The 22359-nt window shown below is 52.2% G+C and overlaps 1 protein-coding gene across 2 annotated transcripts in view; it reads left to right on the top strand.

Moving 5' to 3' along the window:
- NKD1 (NKD inhibitor of WNT signaling pathway 1) overlaps positions 1-21114 on the top strand; it is a 95677-nt gene extending 74563 nt beyond the window's left edge. For both annotated transcript variants that reach the window (XM_015126106.3, XM_077985627.1), the window contains 5 exons: positions 1828-1923; positions 5445-5592; positions 6087-6171; positions 7544-7671; positions 8453-21114. In XM_015126106.3, coding sequence (XP_014981592.1) covers positions 1828-1923; positions 5445-5592; positions 6087-6171; positions 7544-7671; positions 8453-9042 — 1047 coding nt within the window. In that variant the 3' untranslated portion in view covers positions 9043-21114. The remainder of the gene's footprint in view (positions 1-1827; positions 1924-5444; positions 5593-6086; positions 6172-7543; positions 7672-8452) is intronic.
- The last annotated feature ends 1245 nt before the right edge of the window (positions 21115-22359 follow it).

Here is a 22359-nt window from a genome sequence, read left to right on the forward strand (position 1 = left end):
AACTCATGTTTCTGAAGCTCAGACCCAAGCTGTCTTGGAAACAGGTAAATGGTATTATGTGTGTGTGTGTGTGTGTGTGTGTGTGTGTGTACATAGGTATGTGTGTGTAGGGTGTGCACGTATGGGGTGTACCTGTGTAGGTGTGCGTGTGTATAGGTACATGTTTAGGGGTAAGCGTGTGTGTGTGTGTGTGTGTGTGTGTGTAGGGGTGTGTATGTAGGCACGTGTGTCATGCCACATGAAACAGTGCCTTGGGCAGCAATGAGGGCCCTTGGCAGGTGTCAAACGGGCGTGGCTGAAGCAAGGTTGGCTTTGAACTCAGCGTGGGCACCTGAGAATTGCTGGAGGGAAATGGCTTAGAGCTGCAGTAGCCAGGGCCAGGACGCTGTGCTGGGGCTCACTCCTCTAGTGTTCACAGACAGCTGCCTTCCCCTCGCTGGGGAGCTGAGCCTTCCTCCTGCCAGGCCAGCCGGATGCCACCTTCTTGATGGTGGAAGGAGAGGTGGAGTTTGGCATGCCATGGAACAAAATGGTCTTGTTTCCATAGAATCTTATGGATCTGAAAGGCTGTTTGTGGAGCCCTTTCCTGCTGAACAGCATGCTTCCTAGAACTGTTCGTCTGACACTCAGCCAGCCTCTGCACACAGCCCTCCGGTGACCAGCTCACTGCTTCGCGGCTCATATTCCCTAGGGTCAGACACTTCAGGTTGCTGAAAATGATAATAATGAAATGATTGTTTCATTGATTATTGATTGAAATAACTATTTCAATGAAACAATATGTTAATCATTACAGCAAAAGTAATAGCTACTACTATTGATTGAGCTTTTCCATGTGCCAGACAGTGCTCCAAGCACAGGTGTAAACGACACCAGCATTTACCCTCCACTTCCTGTTTCCAGTTCCCCTAAGCAGACCTGGCCACATGGCACTGGGAGCAGGCAGTGTGTAGGGGAGGCAATCCTGGAGCACAGGTGCGAGGAAGGAGGGAAGCCAGCGAAGTCTGGGTTCATCTGTGGGCTCTGCCTGCTGGAGAGCCTCCTAGGAGCCATGTAGCATGCGCTCAGATTTGTCCCAGGGAGGGGTGAGGAGGCCCGGCATTTCCACTGCCTCCTGTCCCTCCCTTGCTCCATCGCCTCTGCGCATTCCTTCCCGGGCTCTTCAGGGCTGCCCTGAGACAGAAGAGCGTACATGAGGCGGGAGGTTGGGAACTGTCCCCACCACAGGTGCAGGGAAACAGCTGGGCTGAGGGCATGTGGGTGGGGCATTTAATCTTCCCAGCAACTTCGTGGGAGAGAGGCTACCATTTTCCATAATGTATACAAAGAGAAACTGAGGCACAGCAGAGGGCAGTGACATGCCCAGGGTCACACAGCTGTGGAGGGCCCTGCAGGGGTTGGGGCCTGGGGCTGACTGACACCCGAGCTCCTCATGCTCATGCTGTCCTACCCCGGCATGCTGCTGGGGCTTCCAAGTTGATGCTCCCTTGCCTTCTAGTTGCTTGTTGCCCTTGGTCCAAATTCAGCTTTTCTGAGACCACAGCGCCTCTTCTCAGACCCCCTGTGTTTCCTTTGTCTTTCAAGACCCACAGACCACCAGGCACCCCTGCAGGCATCCCTCCCTAGGCCAAACCTCCCCTGCCTGGGCTCTGGCTACCCTCCTGGGCCAGTTCTGTCTTGGCCAAGGTGCTCCCTGTCCACTCAAGGTCTGGGGAGGGCAGAGGACAGGTGGCCGCCCCTTGGCCTGGCCTCTAGGCCCAGGCTTCCACCACCCAGTCAGTGTTGCCACAGATAGGGGACCAGCCCCACCCATCTCTCTGCATCCAGGAGCTCCAGTGCGATGTGTCTGTGGAGGAGGACAGCCGGCAGGAGTGGACCTTCACCCTGTACGACTTTGACAACAACGGCAAGGTCACCCGAGAGGTGAGTGCACCTGCCTGGCCTCTTGCTGTGCATCATGCCCGCAGGCACAGGGCCTGGGCACAGTACCCTGCCACTGCCACTTCTCACCCCTGCATCGGTCCTGCCCCTCAGGGAAAGCTGTAATAGCTGGGGAGTTGCTGGGAGCTCCTGCGAGATCTGGAGGAGCATCCCAGAGCTGCTGGCAAGTGGGAAGAGGACAGGGAGGGAGGGCAGCTCCCCTGCTCTCAGCCCAGGCACTGCCTCTCAGTGTCCTCTCTTCCCACTTGCCAGCAGCTCTGGGATGCTCCTCCAGATCTCGCAGGAGCTCTGTGGATAGTGCAGGAGAAGTTCACCTTTATGCTGCCAGATGTGAGTTCTGGGTTAACAAGGTCACCTCCTTCTCAGGCTGTGGTTTAGGAGCCTGGTTGGAGGAGGAAGTTGTGACTTTTAAGCACCCAGGACTCTTTGACATGTAAGTGACAGAATACATGCTCCAACTGCTGTATTAAAAAAAAAAAAAAAAAAAAAAAAAAAAGGAATACAATACATTGGGTCATGTAACTGAAATTTGGTCCAGGGTCTGACTTCATGGATGGCTTGACCCAGAGGCTCTGTGGCTTCAGGACAAGGTTTTCATCACTGCTCTGTTTCCTCAGTCTATTTCCTCTGTTCCTCAGCTTTATTTCCCTTCTTGTGAGGCAGACTCTCCCCTTGGCAGTAGTAAGATGATTGATGACAGCTTCAACCTGCATTGCCCTTCACTGCCTTGGTAATGAGAGGAAGGGAGAGAGTTTCCAAGGAAGGTGGCCCAGCCTGGCCCTGGAGAAAGTGTTCACTGGGTCATGTCTTCCTCCCACCGAGGAGCCAGGGAGTGGTTTTCAGTGGAGGGAGGTGTTTGAGTCTGGTGTTTCCCTGGTCTATTTTTAGCCCTGATGCTACTCCTCAAATTTGGCTGTAAATACGATTCCCTTCCACGCCTTCTGAGTGCCAGGGCGGATGGGCTCCCACCTCACCGCATCTGCAGCCCAGAGCTGGGGTGTGGGCCAGCTTTCCAGTCAGAAAGAAGACCTGCTCCTCCTTCAGGCGTTCGTTCATGCAGGAAATAGCACACCGATTCCTGCGTGTCTGGCCCTGTGTAGTCAGTGAGGTTGATTTTCAAGCTAGAATTGCCAGAGCACATAGGCTCTGAGACCCTCGGTCTGCTGGGACCACCTCCACCCTGATTAGACACCAGGGCCCCAGGTCCTCTAAGGTATCAGAAGTCTGGGGGAATGAAGTGAGTGTCCCTCAGCCACCTCATCTGTATAATGAAGCCTCCTTCATGGGCTGCCCAAGATAGAGAGAGTGAGCAAACAGGTCCTTATGAAGAAGCCAGAGGGAAGGACAGGAGGAACAAGGAGAGCCCTCTGTGGGCCTCGTCGGAAGAGGTGGGGTCACTGAGCAAGCCAGCTAGGGAGTGCCTGGAGCCTGGGTCTCAAACTTGTGGCCCCCACAATTTCAGTCTGGCCCCCAGATGTTCTGGTCTGGTCCCCCAAAGGGTTTTGGTAAAAATCAGTTGTCAATATCAGTGATTCTGAAGATTTAACAGAAGATCCTGGATTTCTGGCTTTTCTGTGTGACCCCCTCCCACCTGCATTGTCAGAGGACAAGTCAACTGAGCTGAGCCGCCACGCTTCCCAGGATAGGGTCAGCGCCTCTGTTGGCCCCCACTACTCTGGGCCGCCCACCTACATGCCTGCCTGTTTGGGGCTGCGCTGGGGTTGCCTCAGCTGCTTCAGCCTGCAGGACTTAACAGGCAGGAGGTGAAGGATTGCTGGGCAGGTAACTGGCCACGGATGCGTCTGCTTCATAGAGAAAAAATGTCTTCTCCAGAGGTTTCCAATGCCAATTAAAGCAGGACGTTGCCCCCCACCCCAACACCAGACAAGTGACCGCAGCAGATACCCAGACAGAAAAGGCCTAGTGAGGGGAATCTGTGCCCTCCAGCCCCAATCAGAAGGGTTTTGAGACACCCAGGGAACATTGTGTGGACACCCCATTCTGGTTGAGGGATACCTGAGGCTCAGAGAGATGAGATTTGGTCAAGTTCTCACAGATTAGTTTATCTTTTAGGGACGGTCTCAGCCAGCTCAAGCTGCCAAAACAAAATACCACAGACTGGGTGGCTTAGCAGAAATTTATTCCTCACAGTTCTGGTGGCTGTAAGTCCAAGACCAAGGTGCCACCTACTTCAGTTCCTGGTGAGGACTCACTTCCTGGCTTGCAGACAGCCATCTTCTCACTGTGTCCTCACTTGGTGGAGAGACCTCTTCTGGTGTCTCTTCCTGTTTTCCTAAAAAGAGATGAGATCTTGCACTGTCACTCAGGCTGGAGTGCAATGGTGTGCTCACGGCTCACTATAGCCTCAAACTCCTAGGCTCAAGTGATCCTCCCACCTCAGCCTCCCAAGTAGCTGGGACTACAGGTGTGCACCACCACACATGGCTATTTTTTTTTTTTTTAATTTTTGGTAGAGAATGTTATGTTGCCCAGGCTGGTCTTGAACTTCTGGGCTGAAGTGATCCTCCCACTTTGGCCTCCCAAAGTGCTGGGATTCCAGGTGTGAGCCATATCCCAGCTCTCCTCTTCTTCTAAGGGCCCTGATCTCCTATCATGGTCCTGCCTTCATGACCTCGTTTAACCTTAGTTATCTCCTTACTCCAAATACAATCACATTGGGGGTTAGGGCTTCAACCTGTGGATTTGCAAGTGAGTGGGGAGCCACAGTTCAGTCCATAGCAGGGACACGTCTCCCTTTCCAGTTTTCATTTCAAACCCGAAGCGGATGCTCTTGATGCTCCCACCCCATTTTCCCTGGGCCCACCTTGAAGTTCACCTGCTACCATGGTGGACAGTGCCCACTGTAAGAACTTTCTCAGGTACAGGGAGCTGGCTTGGCCCTTGCAGGGAAACCCAAAAGCACAAGGGAGGGTGGGGCACAGTGGCTCATGGCTCATACCTGTAATCCCAGCACTTAGGGAGACTGAGGTCGGAGGATCGCTTGAGACTGGGAGTTCTAGGCTGCAGTGAGCCATGATCACACCCCTGCACTCCAGCCTGGGTGACAGAGTGAGACCCCATCTCAAACAAACAAACAAAAATCCAAAGTACAGGGAATGTAACATCCTTGGGGAGCTCTCAGGCAGTGAGGAATGAGAGTCCATTTCTAAACCCTCCCTCTATCTCGATGAGGCTGTTCCAAGGTGGCCTCCACACTCTCCCTCCAGGGCCCCAGTATGACTGAGCCCCAGTTGCCCCTGGCTGTAACCTGTTCTTTTCCTTTTCTCTTATGGGATCTTCCTCTTCTCTCTCCCTGCTCCCTCACTTCTGCTTCCTAGGATCTCTTCCCAAATGAACCTCAGACATCCAGGTTTCTGCCTTAGGCTCTGCTTTGGGGCAGCCAGAGGGGTTCAGGCCTGCAGCATCCACCGGGCCCTCTGGTTTCTATTTTCAAGGCCCTGTGACTGAAACCCCACATGGGTCTCTGCTTCCCTCCCATTCAGGACATCACCAGCTTGCTGCACACCATCTATGAGGTGGTGGACTCCTCTGTCAACCACTCCCCGACATCCAGCAAGATGCTGCGGGTAAAGCTCACTGTGGCCCCTGAGGGCAGCCAGAGCAAGAGGAGCATCCTTGTCAATCAGGCCGGTGAGGGCTGCAGGGCTGAGCCTGGGAAACAGCGTCCTCCTATCTCTTGGGAAGGACCAGAGCCTTCCTGGGAGGGCTGGAAGGGAACCTGTGGGCTTTCTGGGGCAGCTGCTTTGTGGACAGGTGGGGTTCAAATGGGTCCTTGAAGGGGTAGGAGGAAGGGTGGGAAGGGGAGGGAAGGGATTCTGGGTGAGAGGCCTCACATAGACAGAGCCATGCTGCTGGTATAAAGGCTGGTGTTGTGGGCAGCACGGCGTCTGCAAGCCTTGAGGCCAGCTAGAAGGAGGTGAGGCTGGACGGGGAGTCTGGGGGAGGAGGTGAGGCTAGATGGGGACGTGTCCAGGGCAGGTAGCCTTGAGACCCCTTTACTTAGCCCCAGCTCGGGGAACCCTCCCACAGTGACCTTGCAAAGCAGCTGCACGCCAGGCAGCCCTGAGGAGGGTGGGAGCAGGTGGCTTACCTGGTGTCTCCTGTGCTTCTCGGGCCGGACTCAGACCTGCAGAGCACAAGGCCCCGAGCAGAGACCAAGCCCACTGAGGAGCTGCGGAGCTGGGAGAAGAAGCAGCGAGCCCCGCTCAGGTATGTGGGCATGGTGCACATAAGCATATGTTGAACACCAGCTGTGTACCTGCATCTGAAGGATTCAGAGCAAGAAGTTTTGCTCTGGTCTGTGTTCTCTTCAGGGAGCCAACGCTTTTGATGCACAGACTCATAAATCAAATGAAAATCTTAACAAATAACTACATGTAGTCCACATCCTTTTATGGAACACATCTTGGGCAGACAGAACTGGAGTCCAGCATTTTTGGGGCTTTGGAAAGGTGCTCTCAGCAGTGCATCAGGCTCTGACGCATTGCTGTTTCTACTGGGAGATGATTGGATGTTCACACTAAGTGAGATAGAGACCGTAAACACCTTCCCATCCCTTTAGGGTGGGCCTGGCTGCCATGTGGGTTATGAAAAATCTTGGTTTTCAGACTTTTTGGATTTCAGAATGGTGGATAAGGAATTATGAGGCTGTAGTTAATTTTCACCTGTTATTTCTTCAGCTGCAAGGGAAGAAGGGAGGAAAGGAAAGAGAGATTGTTTAAAGAAAGGGATTGAGTAAACAACAGTAACACGGCAGGCGTGAGGCTGTGTTAACCTCTAGTGTAAATGGTAAGGGAATGACCGGAGCTGGATTAGTACTCGCTTAGGGGAAAGAAAAAACAGTTCAAGCAGGGTCACAGCTAGGTGTGGGGACAGGGCTGAGAATCAGAGGGACCCAGGCTGGCTAGAGATCCTGGAGGAAGGTGGTACTGTGTTGTGTGGGAAGGAAGCCAGGATGGGAGCAGATCAAAGAGGTCTTTGGAGGAGAGGACCAGGGAGCCCCGAGCCCTGCAGGGGAAAAAGAAGCCTCTGGCAACATTTCTCCCCACCCCTCCATACACACTGTGTTAGTCACAAGTGTGTGTGCATACACACACTCATACACTGGTGAGGCCCATCCTGGGCCGTAGGGCTGGTCATGGGGTCTGCCAGGCACAACTCCAACAGTTTAATGGGCTTCTGCTGCCCGTACCCCCTGGGGAACCAGACCAGGGGTTAGGCTACCTACCTGCAATGGGCACATTTATACGGCTTGAAGCCTGGCACTGGGGCATTCTTAGAAGTTGGCCAATAATCTCTCACTTTTGCTTTGAACCTGTTCAGAGCAAACTCCCGTCCACTCCTCCCAGAAGCTGTGGGGAGGTCTGGCCGTGGGCTGTGGTCTGTGGTCTGTCTCTCCATCCGCAGGGAAGCAAATGGAGGCCAGCTTGTAGAGAGGGCTGTTCCTCCCCACGCTCTCCAAAGGCCAAGAAGAAAATGAATGAACGGTCCAGAGTTCGTTCTGGGGGCTTCCCAGTAGCCTGTGCACTTGCCCCCACCTGGTGGTCGGTGTCACCCCACTCACTTTCCTCCCCTGCCGTAGGTTCCAGGGTGACAGCCGCCTGGAGCAGTCTGGCTGCTACCACCATTGCGTAGATGAGAACATCGAGAGGAGAAACCACTACTTAGATCTCGCCGGGATAGAAAACTACACGTCCCAGTTTGGGCCTGGTAAGGGACTCGAGCACCATGCGATGGGCGATGAGGGCAGGGCGTGGCTGAATGGGCCATGCGGGCCATGCGGGTGGTGTTCACTGCTACCCCAGGCTTCAAGAAGACAGCTATTATGGGACAGATCAAAGACTCTTGGAGAAAGTGACATTAAAAACGGTTTCAAAATTAAAGTAATACATGCACGAAATTGAACAAAATCAAATAGTATCTAAGGACTTAGCACCCAATGACAAACAACAGTTCCGTGCCCCAACCCAGCCCATTCAAGCCCTGTTCCCTGGGCAACCACTTTGACCCCTCCTGGCTGTTTCTTCCAGCGAGAACCTCGGTTTCCCTAGGTACAGTGCTGCTGTGTCTTTATCAGCCTTGACCTATGTTGACCTCTTGCTCAATTTCACTCCCACAACTCCCTTCTCCCCTTTCTCTTCATATGTTTAATTCCTCTAGGAGTTACTTCTGTATGTTTTTAGCAATATACTTAGAGTTCTTTCTTGCCCCAGTGACCTTAGATGGTTTTTGGGGTCTCTGCTGCCATCTCTCTTTCTCGGCTCCCTCTCGGAGAGTATTTTTTAAGACCTACCGAAGAACCAGTTCTTCCCACTTAGCAGATGGGAAAGTTCCATTTCAGAGAATTTTCCTGCAAGGCAGTGAGGGGCAGTCGGGCATTGGGAGGTAGCTCTGGTCTTGGAGAACTGGGGGTGGGGGTGATGTCTGGGGTACAGCACAAGCCCCAGCACACAGTAGGTGCTCATTAAATGTCTGTTGAATTGGTTCCTAGGCTCCCCTTCCGTGGCCCAGAAGTCAGAACTGCCCCCCCGCACCTCCAATCCCACTCGGTCTCGCTCCCATGAGCCGGAAGCCATCCACGTCCCACACCGAAAGCCCCAAGGCGTGGACCCGGGCTCCTTCCACTTCCTTGACACCCCAATCGCCAAGGTCTCAGAGCTCCAGCAACGGCTCCGGGGCACCCAGGACGGGAGCAAGCACTTTGTGAGGTCCCCCAAGGCCCAGGGCAAGAGCGTGGGTGTGGGCCACGTGGCCAGAGGGGCAAGAAACAAGCCCCCTCTGGGACCCGCCTTCCCTGCGGTGTCCCCCTCCGCCCACCTGGCCGCCAGCCCGGCCCTCCTCCCCTCCCTAGCCCCCCTCGGGCACAAGAAGCACAAGCACCGAGCCAAGGAGAGCCAGCAGGGCTGCCGGGGCCTACAGGCACCGCTGGCCTCGGGCGGCCCCATCCTGGGGCGGGAGCACCTGCGGGAGCTGCCCGCCGTGGTGGTATATGAGAGCCAGGCCGGGCAGCCGGTCCAGAGACATGAGCACCACCACCACCACGAACATCACCACCATTACCACCACTTCTACCAGACATAGAGCCCCTCCCCAGGGCCCCACCCTGCCGTATGAAGGACCCCACCCCCGACACCCCAAGGCATTATTATTCTATTAATTATTGTTATTATGACGATTATTGTTATTAATAATTATTGTTACTCCACTAATATTTAGCTAGCCTTCATGTAGAAGATCTATGGAAACACAGAACTAAACTTTTATTTATATGTTGTGGGGACTGCATAACTAGCCCAGGAAATGACTCTGGTTTGGAGTGGCCTGTAATGGGCAGAGGCTCCCTGGAGGCTCAGGAGCTGCAGCATCTGTGCGGATCAGCCCACACCCTTCCCAGAACCGGGGAGCCCTCAGCCCCAACTCTGCCCCACCCCAGCCTCTTCCAGGAGAGCACCCTTACCTGGCCCAGCTTCCAGAGACCCTCGAAATCTCCGAGAAGATAAACAGCTGCTACCTCTTAGTATTATTCTGATTTTATTTTGCCCTTAACTGATTGTAATGTGCTACAAGGGATTTCAGTGGACTGCAGAGTGCGAACGTCTTGCTGTTGTGTTTTTATGTCCCAACCTAGAAACCTTAGCTGTCTTTTCTGGAGTTGTCTTTCACGCTTTTCCAGTGGGATCAAGCCCTTTTCCCCAAAGCAGTCCCATCTCTTCTGCCATGCACAACATGAAAATCCACTTCTCTTCCTTCTCCTCCTTCTCTCTCCTTTACAGCGATACATACACATATTTAAGGACTATCCCTGAGACCATCCTTCTCATTTTGGAAACTGCTAGGGAGGGAACCAACCACTTAAACAAGTGTCGTTTTCCAAGATCCGGGCAATTGTGTGCTGTTGGTTGTGGGGGAGGATGTGGCAGATATATACGTACCTACACAATTCTCTAACAGCGCTTTCTGTATCTATAGATAGACGCCATCTGTCCATTTCTATGTATCTTTCTATAAATATACACTCTCAGGTATCTTTTCTGGTGTGCAGAAATCAGTGGTTTGCTTCTCTGGATGCTTCTGGAACCCAGATGTGACCCTGCTTGTCTCCTTTTGGGGCTGGATGGCTCAGATGCTTTCATCAGAGGTCCCTTCTCGTGTTTGGGGGTCTGATGGATTTTGGAGAAAACTGCTGGGGTACAGAAGCTTGGAGGGAAAAGGGGACCATGACCAGAGTTGGGACCCTGGAGCAACATCCTCTGCAGAGAAGGATTTTGTCTGGCCAGAGCCTGGAGAAACCTGAAAAAGAACCAATCAGCTAGCCAGGGTCTCAGAGAAAAGCAGATTACACACTCAAATTGGGTAAGTTGAGCAGAGTTTAATAAAGGCAATATTTACGAAGTGTGGGCTAAGCCTCCCACGAGAATGCAGAACCCTGGGGCTAGCAGTGTGGAGCGCTACTCCCACCCCTGGGCCTGAGTGAGGAAGGAGTTACCTTTAGCAGACAGAGGATTGCTGGAGGAGTGAGAGGGGCACCTGAAGGAGCTGTGACCTTTGCTCAAAGGATGCAGCCAGTCATGGGGACCCTCCAGGGAAATTAATATCCTGACCCTGCTTTCCTGCCCCTGCCTCAATCCATTGACTGAGGCCGCTGGAAGCCACCGGGCCGAGGGAGCTTGTTGATGTGGGTCACACGGGCATGTTCCCAGGTCAGAGAGGAGAGCCTACAGTGAATCTAGAGGGACACAAGAGGGAGAAGCAACTCCAGCTACCTTCCTTTCTGCCGTTTTAGCTCCCAGCTGGCATCCTCTTTTCCAGAGCCTCGAGTTTGGGTTTAATGTAGTTAGTAAGGAGTTACTTCCAAAGATAGTGGGCTTAGTTGTTACCATATTATTAATTTTATTAATGACTGATGTGCCTGGGATTGGATTAATACATTAATCCTTAGGACAGCCCCATGAGGCAGCTTGGTGGCAGCTCAGGGAGCATGTCTAAGGCTCAGAAGTTCGTAACTCCCTTGAGGCCACACACAGGGCAGAGCTGGGATTCTGGTCTCCCACTCGATCCCTTCGCCACTGGTGCAGAGCTTAATCATGGCCATGGGCTGCCCTTGTTTTGGGTTGTGGGTTGTGGGTTTCTGTCAGTGAGAAGTCAACTCAATCCAAAGTGAATGAAACCAAGTTGGAAGGCAGGGAGGGAACTGGCTTTGAGATGACAGAGTCCAGGATGTGAACTCAGCTGAGACTGGTTCTTGTCCCTCCCTCTTGTCCCTCGGATTGATACTGGTACTCAACTACATGCTTTGTCAGGGAGCCCTGACTGTTGGCCTTCTGGGTCCCCTAACCATAAGGAAAAGGACCTTCCATTAGTGTAAAGCCCAAGGCAGGATTCTGATTGGCTGGGCTTAGATCTGGTGCCCATAGCTGGACCAATCATGACATCCCAGCTGGGGCCACATGGCCAACCTGCCCGCAAGGGGGTGGGGGGGGTCTATACCGGAAGACAGGAGGGGAGGGGTGCAGACCGGAGAGGAAGTAATGGCGCCCCAGGTTCCGAATTGCTGCAACCCTGGAGGCCAGCCGGGAGTTGAAACTACTGGTTTTAGAGCAGTTCCTCTGCCTCCCTAAGCTCCACACCTATCAGGATTCTGTTACTTCTTGGTAACTGGGACTTTCCCAGCTTTAAAAACATTATTTAAAAAAATAGTAACGTGCACATGTAAAAGATTCAAATAGTACATACACAAGGTACACAGTAAAAAGTAAACTTCCCTCCATCCCAGGCCCGCCAGCATCCCTGATGCCAACTTTCTGGGTGTGGCCTAGGGCCCCTCAGTGTAGTGTAGGGGTTGTGAGCACAGACTTTGGTGCCAGCTTGCTGGGTTCGAATCCTGACCATCTGGGTACCGAGGACTGGGTGTGTTTAAGGCCTCTTTGTAGCTCTGTGCTTCAACTGAAATACTGTGCCTCAGTTTTTCCTTTATAAAGGCGGGGATCGTGAGAGTACCTGGCCCATGTGAGCACTATGAAAGTGTTAGCTGTTCTTTACCAGAATAAATGCATTTCTATATCTCCCCATATGCATTTTGTTAATTTTTAAAGTATTTCAAACACAAAGTTTGAAACAGAAAATTGTGAAACAGTAACTGTGAACTCACCACCCAGAATTTACAAATGCTGACATTTTGCAATATTTATTTCGGATCTATTTTTAAGGGGGTGGGGGACGGGGAACCCTGCAGTTACCGCTTAATCCTCTTCTCACCCCACCCTTTTATTTTTACACAAGGAGCATAGTGTTCATACTTATGCTATTTTTTTTCAGTAACTGAATATATTTGGAGATCTCCCTCCCTAGATCATAGAGCTCTGCCCTCTACTCTCTAACAGCTGCTCGGCCTTCTGTGCTAGAGGTGCTGTCACCAGCTTGCCCCATCCCCTCCTGGTGGTCATAAGGGTCATCTCTCATCCCAGGCTCTGGCGAACACTGCTGAGAGTCCTTGCACACAGCTCTCCCAGTGCCCACGGGCAGGAGACAGGCGACAGAAAGTGTCCACATGGAACTGCAGAGTTCAAGAGCAAGTGTGATTTCCATTTTGATGTGATTGTAAATGACCTCTAAAAGAGGTAATACTGGCCGGGCACAGTGGCTCATGCCTATAATCCCAACACTTTGGGAGGCCAAACTGGGTGGATCACCTGAGGTCAGGAGTTCAAGGTCAGCCTGGGCAACATGGTGAAACCCCATCTCTACTAAAAGTACAAAAAATTAGCCAGGCTTGGTGGTGCATACCTATAATCTCAGCTACTCAGGAGGCTGAAGCACGAGAATTGCTTGAACCTGGGAGGCAGAGATTGCAGTGAGCTAAGATTGCACCACTGCACTCCAGCCTGGGTGACAGAGTGAGACTCCATCTCAAATAAATAAATAAAGAGGTTATACTGAATAATGAGGAATCAGAGGAAGAAGAAAGAGAGAGGGAGGAAGGTTGGAAGGAAGGAAAGAGGGAAAACTAGAAGGGGAAACCGTGGCTGCTGGTGAGGTTTTGAGCACATTTTCCTGCAGGCTGGCACGGGTGAGAGGTTTGGTCTTGTTTGCAAATCTTCTGAAGGCCATTCCAGAGGAGCAGTTGCCACTGCCCCATCCCCTGAGCTCTGAGCATGGGGGTTCCCCTGGGGAGACTCCTGGCGAGAGGATGCCAATTTCTGCTGATCTGTCACTGGGTACCGAGGACTGGGTGTGTTTAAGGCAGACAGCCAGGTGAGGATCCCAGCCACTGGGGCCTGCTGTCATCTCCTGGGAGTGCCCGGGGGCCAGGAGCCTAGGGGACTCTTGCACTTCACATCCAGCCGTGCTAATTACACTTTTTGGCAAAGGAAACAGCGAGGAGCAGTTTCTTTCACTCCTCCAGCCCTGTTTTCTGTGTTTAGACATCAAATCATTACTGGGCTAGAGGGAAGGCAGCCTCCAAAGTGTGGCAGTAGGAGGGGAAGGCTGCCTGCACCTTGGTGTGTCTGTCAGATGCCAGCACTAATAACCTGGCTTCTTTGAGGCCTGTCAGTGCTCTCAGGAATGAAAGGGGACCCCTGAGAGGTGCTCGGTGCCAGCAGGCTGTGAACGCCCTCCACCCACCACCCTCCCCTCCTCCTTAAAGATGATGCTGCCTGCCACACAGCAGACACCTAGTCACTGCACACCTGAAAGACCCCAACGCAGCCTTGCCCCTCGTCCAGCCACGCCCCAGCACCCGCCCTCCTGGCCCCTGCCTCGGCCTCCCCAGACCAGCTGCACCCAGCCCCCAACACACACCCCTTCTCCAGATGTGTGCAGGGCCTCGTTTTGCAGAGCAAAGACAGATGTTTCAGCCACATGCTTTATTAATTTCTAAAACCTGTGCTCGGGACACCCTTCCGCAGTCATGAAAAGTTTGATCACTTGCCACAGTCCGGACCTTTGTGTGGGGCTCTGATCTGGTGTTCGGTCTCATCATCTCCCAAACCAGCAGTCCTTGGGCCCACAACCCAAATGATTTTCCTAATTTATGTATTTCCCTACAAAGGGCTTTCTATACCTAGCATCTGCCTCCAGCATGAGAAGGGGAAATAGGTGAGACCCATTTGCCAGTCGCAGACGACGACTCTTGGGAGGAAATGGCAGAGCCTGGCAGAGACTCCCTGTCTCCGGCTGACCAGCCAATGGGATTCCTCTTCTCTCCACTGTCTCCCACAAAGTAGAAGAATCCTGGTACATTTAGCCCATGAGCCTGGCACAGATCCCTATCTAGACATGAGGCCCTTTAGACATGACTTTGGCACTGACCAGCCTGTTGGCGGTGGCTCAGGGAGGCAGAGGGGATGCTCACACCAGCAGTTCTCATCCCCTGAATGCTTCGGATCACCTGGGGAGATTTCACAGAATACTGGTGCAGGGGGTCCCACCTCTGATGATTCTGAGTGGTGGGTCTGGGATGTGGCCCAGGCGTCAAGATGTTTGCTTTTTCCCCGAAATGACCTCAGACGGCCCGATTTGAGGGAAATACCTAACGTCAGGGGTCATAAGAATCCCCCAGGGAGCATGTGAAATGCAGATACCAGGCCCACCCGCAGAGATGAGCTGAGGTGGGTCAGAGGTGAGGCGCAGGGATCAGTTTTTTTCACAAGCTTCGCACCTCCAGGAAATGGTGGTGTGGTTGGACCCACAGACCACAGTCTGAGAGTCCCATTGCCTGTGCCTTGGCGCATGCGGGGTGGAATCCCAGTGGCCCTGCCTTGAGGAGGATGTGCATTAACGTGGTAGGGGAGGCAGAGACAGCTCCACCTGCCCCCTGCCCCACCGGGGACCTCCAAAAACTTCCTGGATGTTAGAGCAAGCAGCGCAGAGGATGAGGCTGGTGGATTTAGTAAGAGCCCTCTGTGTTTGGGCTGAGTTCTTTCTCTAGTTGCCCTGTCATCTGGCCTCTGGAAAACCCAGCTCTCCTCCTTTATCATAAGATTACAGGTTGCGAAAGACCCCTAAGGTCCTCCAACTAGGGTGGGTCCACAGTGGCCCCTGGTGCATGGACCACACACTCTCTTCCCTCCCCTGGCTCAGGACTAAGGTCTGAAATTAGGGAGATATGAGTGGCTTTCATAAAAACTTCTCTTCCCAATCTTCCCACTTTGCTTGGGGGCCTTTGGTCAAGGCCAGCTTTGGGGACTAGAGCTTGTTGCAACTACCAGCTGTCTCATTTTGCTGTACTACAAACTCAGGCTTGGTTCCAAGGTTATGGGGGCCCTGCTGTGCCCCTAGTAGGGTTTGTTTTGGGGTCACATCTGGTCAGATCCTTCAGAGAGCCTTTCCCCAGCCTCCACATCAGGGGGAGAGGTAGGTAGTGAGGAGCATTCGAGGCTTAGAAGAAGGACTAAAGTACAACAGCCTTGAAGGAACTGCCAGGGACCGAGGGCAATCTCTGGAGGAGGCAACCCAGGACCCCCTGGGCTTCTGAGCAGGAGGACCAAGACCTTCAGGGACCCTAAGCAACAAAAACATCACTTCTCATCCCCAAGCCCTGGCATCCCCCTGCTCTTCTAGAATAACTCTTTTCTAGATATTTCTGATCGCAAAATTCTGGGTGGGTTCATCCAAGCTGACCTTTGCTATTTTTTTCTTTCCCAACAAGGCCTCACTTTTTGGAGCCATCTTAGCTGGTGCCTAGGCAGAGGGTCAGTCAGCAGTGGTTATCAGGATCCTGGCTCTGTGGGTTGCCTTCCTCCTGGTCTATAAAGCCCCTGCGGGCAGGGACTTCTTAGATAACTGCTTCCTTAGGGCGTGGCACGTAGTGGAGCTTCCTTAGGGCATGGCACATAGTGGGTGGTTAATGAATGGAAGAGAGGGAATGAGCGATGAAGGGAGGGAGAAGGGAGGGAGTGGAGATTTCTCATCCTTTCCTGTTAATGTATGACATCCTCCTGCCTATGAGTCCTTGACTCTGGAGTTTTACAAAGCAGTCACATTTCAAATAAAAGTCTGGGAAAGCAACACAGCATCGCCAACTTTTAATTTTGCTAAATAAGTATATTAGAAAAAGAATAGAAAACTGCAGTCCCTTACTGTTTAAAGAAAAACCAAAAGAAGTTAAAAAGAAAAAAAAAACCTCATTGTGTTGTCTTTTTGTTTTTGTTTTGTTTTCTTTCCTTGGAAACCAGTGAAAGTTTGGTCAACCACACATCATAGTAGGGCTAGAATTCCCTTCCCATTTTAGAGACGGAAGACCTGAGACTCCAGATGGGGGTGTGGAGTCCAGATGGACAGTTCTTCCCAAACCTGAGCACAGACCAGCTTGCAGGCCCTTTTTCCAGTCATGGCCTTAGCTGTCTGCAAAGGACTTGGGGGAGGGTGACATCTGTGATGTCTGGAGGCGGAGTTTCTGCAACCTCCAACACTGGTCAGTAACTCCACAGAGGCCATTGGTGGGGGTGGTCTGCTTGTGTCCGCAGGCCTGTCATGGCCAGTTCAATGGTCGGCACTGAGCTATGTCTCTTGGTGCCAGGTAGAGAAGTTGGAGTGGGCCTGAGGCCAACTTGCCCAGAGCCACACTCCCCAAGAAGCTGTGGGTTCTGGAACTTTGCCCTGCCTTCCTGTCCCCTGCCCACTCTAAGCCTCCAGAAGTCAATCCTCTGCTCACTGGGACCATACCTAGCATGACCCATTGATGTGTCATGTTTGACCTGTCCAGGGTTTCAAAATGTTTGAATTTCCAAAATCTGAGGGTTTCACCTAAAAACCTGGATGTTTGGCTTTTCTCATAAAAATCGGAAAGTGTGTTTACCCCAGGCTTCTGTTCCCACATGGCTGCAATCTGCTCACCCCTTCCACTGATGCACGTGCCTTTCTTCCCGTGCCCGGAGCCCCTCTCAGCCTGATGTTGAGGCCTGGCTTTGATGTGATTCAGCTTATGACCCCTGCGCAGCCTCAAGTATCTGATTTTTGGAGGTCAGTGATGCCGCTTAAAAACCTGTTCAGGGCAGAGCGTTAGACAGGAGGATGGCTAACGGAGCAGCTTCAGGCATGGTAGGACATTCACGGGGAAGTCTTTGGGGCAGTCCTGGAGACCCTCACAGCGTGGCACCACTCCTCCTTTACGTAGGGCAGAGTGGGCTGGAACCCCCGGCGGAGGGTCCCAGGCTGTGTGAGACCCTGCCCAGCACTCCTTAAACAGCCAAGACAGGTGGAAAGCCCCAACTCAAAAGACTGGCTGGATTGTACCTGGCTCAGTGACTTCCCCGCTTTGAGACACAGTTTGCTTTTCTGTAAAGTGGACCCAGTGAGGCCCACTTGGCTTCAGCTCCAGGGACTTTGGAGATTTAAGCAAAGCAAGAAACGGGAAAGGAGTTTGTTACATATCAGGCTTCCTGGATGAATGCCCCCAGCTCTCTTGGAGGGGGAAGCAGAAAGACTGCTGATCGGGTAGGGGATGGGGACTCCCTGGGTGACAGTCTCAGTAGGAGCCTCAGGCCAGGCTGTGTCTGTGACTCCCACTTCTTTGGGCTGCATCTCACTGTTCAGGCTAGAGTCTGGTCCTTGCCCAACTGCAGGTTCAGGAAGATGTGGCGCCAAATTCTCTGGACCTGATGTCCTAGATCCTGTGCACTTGGCTTCATGGAAAGAGTTTGAGAAGGTTGCAGGATCCAGTAGCTGGACCAGAGAATGCAGCTTAGGGGCTCGGCTAAGATGGGCAGACCAGCCCATGGGTGAGACTTTGGACCTGAGCTAAGTCCTGGTTCTACTGCTTCCTAGATGTGTGACCTGGGACAAGAGACTCACCCTCTCTGTGCCTTGGTGTTTCTCTCTAACATGGGGCTAATTGGGGTAACTATCTCACTGAGCTGTTATGAGTAAATGATCCAGTGGGCATGAAGCATTCAGCACAAAGCCTGGTACGTAATAGGCCCTCGATATTAAAACAGCAACAGTAGCTGCAGTTAGGAGAATGTGACCCCAGAAGGCTCATGGGAAAGGAGGTGCAGTCCCGATGGATGAAAGGTACCTGTCCCCCACCCTGGCTGCAGAGCCCCCTGTGAGACAGCTGCTGTGGCATGTCGCCTCTGCTATGCACTCAAGAAACACTTGAGGACATGACTTTTCCCTCTCAAGTTTGATGGGATTACTCTATTCCTTCCAGACCCGACTTGTGGTGTGAACTTGGACAAGCCCCTGCTCTCTCTGGTCTTCAGTACCATATTTGTATTATGAAACCGCCCTTGGCTTGAAGCTAGACCATGAGGGTGGCAGCTCTGAGTCCTACAAACAGTAGGGGCAGTGGTGGGGATGGGCAGCCTGAAAGCCATGCCCAGCAGTGCCTCCCTTGGGGAAAGAGGTGGCCTCTGGAGCAGTGCTTGGCTACCCTGCATCTGGGACTGTCCTTGCCCTACTCCTAAGCTGCAGGATCGCTGAGGAGTCCACATTGCCATATCTGCCACTTACAGAGTGCCTACTGTGCACCCAGCCCACATTCACTAATGTCCTCGAAACAGCCTTGAGAGGAAACCAATGAGGAAACAGAGTTACAGTTCAGTTAAGCAACTTACCTAACTCATGGCTAATGCTTGGTAGGGTTAAACACAAGCCTGACACCTGTCCCTGGGGAGAAGCTGCTAGACGTGTGACCCTCCCTTTCCAGGAGCCTGCTGGCATTGATACAGGTTGACAAAGACCAGTCCTACTCCCTTGTCTGTCATTACTCCAGCCAAGTCCAGGGACACATGAGGCAAGGGGAGCTTTGGAAGCTGGGGCTGCTGGTGTGGCCGAGACCTCAGCTTCAGGAAGATGGTGCTCCAAGCTCTCAGGGTAACCTATGGTCCCCTTCATTCCTAGTACTGATCATGTTTGTAACTGTAGTTGATCCTCACTCATTGCAGTAGTTACATCTTTTTTTTTTTGGAGACAGAGTCTCACGATCTGTGGTGCAATCTCGGCTCACTGCAGTCATTACATCTTATAAAGTTGCCTCTGACAGTGAGTTAGCGCGTACGGAACTGTTGTTCCTAGGGGAAATACAGGGTTAGGTTCCTGCAAACTTCTGGTCACAACATTTTCATTACCAATCAGTGCATAACCTTGTTTTATGTGTGTTTCTGTTTAAATATGCCTAATTTACTATATATTCTTGATTCATTAACATTGAACTCAGCCAACAGCTCTGTAACTCATGACTGAACGAAGCTTATCTAGCACACGTATTTTCTCTGTAAGGCGTGTCAGAGCCTTCTGTGCTTAAGAGCTCAAGACAGCACTTCAGCGCCATGCCTGGGGAGCATTTTAGGCAGCCAGATCACTAACACAAAGCACAAACATGCACAAAGCATGATGCTACACAGACTGTGAGAAGGATGTTTGCGTATAGGACGAGAACTGAACCACGAAAGCAGAGCATCATCTTGTTCGACCTCAACTGAGAACATGTGGCTGGGCCACTCAAACTTTTTGCTGCTCTGCGCATGTAACGAATGAAGTGAGTGCACCACGAGTGTTGATTTGGGGTGACAGATAAATTTTAGTGAATAGGCGATTTCTCCAATACAGAATCCACAGAGGGTGAGGATCCACCATAGGTACTTATCTATGCCTCTGATTATTTGATTTCCACCAAAGCACTTGTTCACCAAATTATCTTGTAATCCCAAAGGCCCAGCAAAGACAGGTGCTAGTTCAATGTCTGTTGAGTGACTGAAGGACAACACATTCTTGGCCTCCCCACCCGCCCCCAGCTGGACCTAGCACATGGCCTGCTGTTGACAGGTCTTTGTTGATCGAATTCATAAAGATAGATGGGAAAAGGGGCACCCCTCTTGTGGGTTCCCAATGCTGAGACTTGTTGGAATGTTGATACTGCCACCAGAGAAGGGCGGTAGCATGCAGACAGACTGAAAACCTGGAACCTCCTGGGGATATTCAGATAGTGTCACTGGGCTCGGCCTGTGGGCTCTCAGCACACCTAGGTACAGGGGCCCAAGGTGACTCTGAGTGGCTCAAGTCCCCTGGCCACATCCCCTCCAGATGGACCCCTGGCCATCTTAGCCAACATCACCTGATTCCATTTCCTCTGACTCTGTCCTCAAAAGGCAGCATCTGATTGTGATTTGACCCAGAAATTCCTGGCCAGAATATTTCCAGTGTGGTGCATGTAAACTTTCTGCCTTCCCTTCCTTCCCTCCTCCCTCCTTTCTTCATTGGGGAGAAAGAATTTGACATTCGAGTATCTCACTCTCTCTTGCTAAGCAGTTTAGTTAGACTGCAGGTCAGTCTCTGTGGTGTGACCACCCTCCAGTGGCAAGGAGCTGCCAAAACTGAGCTTCTGGGCAAGACGTGGGCAGAGCAAAGAGAGACCCACACGTGGTACTTCCTGCCCAGAAGGAACCTGCTCAGGCCTGGCTGGCCTTTGCCAAGTTCATCTCCAGGCTTTCTGTTCATCCGTACTTTCGAAGATTTAGTGATCAAGTACTATGTGTCAGGAACCATGCTCAGCACTCGATAAAACGGACATCATCTCTACCTACCTTTGCAGAGCTTTAGTCTAGTGTCGGGGGGGAGGACTGCTTCCACCCAGAAACGACATTTTTATCCACTGCGATAACTTCCGGGGAGACATGGGAGGAAATAACAGAGGGGACATGATGGAGATGGGGGCTGCAGAGGGACTCTCCAGGAAGCCACATTTAGGGGGTGACTTCAAGGGTGAGGAAGAATTAGCCAGGTGGAAAGTTAGAGGGAGCAGCTGGTGCAAGGGCCTCAAGGGTGGACAGAGGGTGAACGCTTGATGAGTTGGTGCAGGCCTGTATGGCCCGGTGCAGCTGGCAACGGGGAGGCCCGGAATGGGCAGGACTTGGGGCCCTGAATGGTGGAGAGTCTGCTCGTCACCCCAAGAGACACATCAGGAAGCTAGAAGGTCAGTTGGGGCAGAGAGGATGTGACACTCTAGCCACCACCACGTGGAGAAGGGATTGGAAACAGTAGCCCGGAGAGGGGGCTCTCATGGTAGGATCCCATGGTGACCAAAGGGATGCACGTTGTTTACATTCTTACCCATGAAAGCACTTAAGGATCTGCTTGCTTGCTTACACGTGGGATCAGCACTACCTTCCGTGCTGCCGAGCATCTTAAGCGAGGGAAAGAACAAAAAGAAAAGTTGGCAAGAAAGAAAGGGCAAAGACAGAGAGACTGGGAGAGAAAGAAGCCCTGATTTCCTCTCTCTGGTAGTTGCTGAATTGGCTCTCGTGAAGGCAGAAAGGGAAGGGCTGACTTATGTCCCTCTGCCAGGAAAGGGGAAAGGAGGGAGGCATGATATTGACTTAAACGTGGGGGATTTAAAAGGCCCCTATGTTCCCACTTTGTGCTTTGCTTCTAACAGACAGCCTGGGACCTTTGAAGTCGGTCTGGCCCAGTGGGGAGCGGGCTTCTGTGGAGACAAGATGCTAACGGGGGCGGGGGAAGGGGGCCAGGGGGCGGCCGAAACTCTATTAGGCATGCTCTAGCAAAAAGAAAGGCAAATCCAATGATAATGTACATCTGTTTCAGGGAATTTATAAGCTTTGAACATTTTTTATGGGCAGATAAGTGGGTCCTTTTCTTACCATAACTTAGAACTTCAAAGCTGAGTGTGTGGATAATGCAAATTGCTGAAATATGAGATTTTCCCTACAAAGAGGTTTCCAAAAAAGACGAGGAAGAAAAAGAGAGGGGGAGAGAGAGAACGAAGGCTAATTGATGCCACAGTCTTTTATGTACATGGCAAAAACGGGACAGAAATTGATTTTTATGAAATAAGAAATTGATGGGAGAGACATGGGGAGGGGAGGAGGCAGCCTTGTAGCAGGTGCTGGGAGGCAGGGACTAGGGCCGGGTGGGTCCACCCAGGCTCTGGGTCAGCCCTGCAGGGTTGAGCTGCCTGGCTGTGGCTCAGGCCCTGGGGACACAGTGCCCTCCCTCTAGGAGCCTCCGTGGGGAAAACAAGAAGAACACTGTCACTCGTAATGGGCAAGCAAGGACACTTCAGAGCCAGCCAAGACAGTGCCAGCCCAGAAGAACATTCTGGAACACCCAAGGGGGCTCCGAGGCAGGATGGAACCCCCTGGTTTGGGGAATTCAGAAAAGGCCTCCTGGAGGAGAGGAGCTCTAGGGGGCAGGTATGATCCTAAGGGGAAGACAGTGGGGTGGGACATTTCTGGTGGCAAAACAGCTGGGTCAGGATATCCCCAGGGTCATGCCTCTGCCACCCAGACCCCATCACATTCAGCCCTCTGTGCTTTTCTTGTCTCCCACATCCCCAGCCCCAGGAACTAGCAGGGACACAGTCAACATTCAATATGTGCTTGTTGAATGAATGAATGAATGTGAAATAGTGAGAACACAGAGCTCTTTCTTTTCACTATA

The sequence above is a fragment of the Macaca mulatta genome, chromosome 20, assembly GCF_049350105.2.
Source record: "Macaca mulatta isolate MMU2019108-1 chromosome 20, T2T-MMU8v2.0, whole genome shotgun sequence".
In the NCBI taxonomy this organism is placed as follows: Eukaryota; Metazoa; Chordata; class Mammalia; order Primates; family Cercopithecidae; genus Macaca; species Macaca mulatta.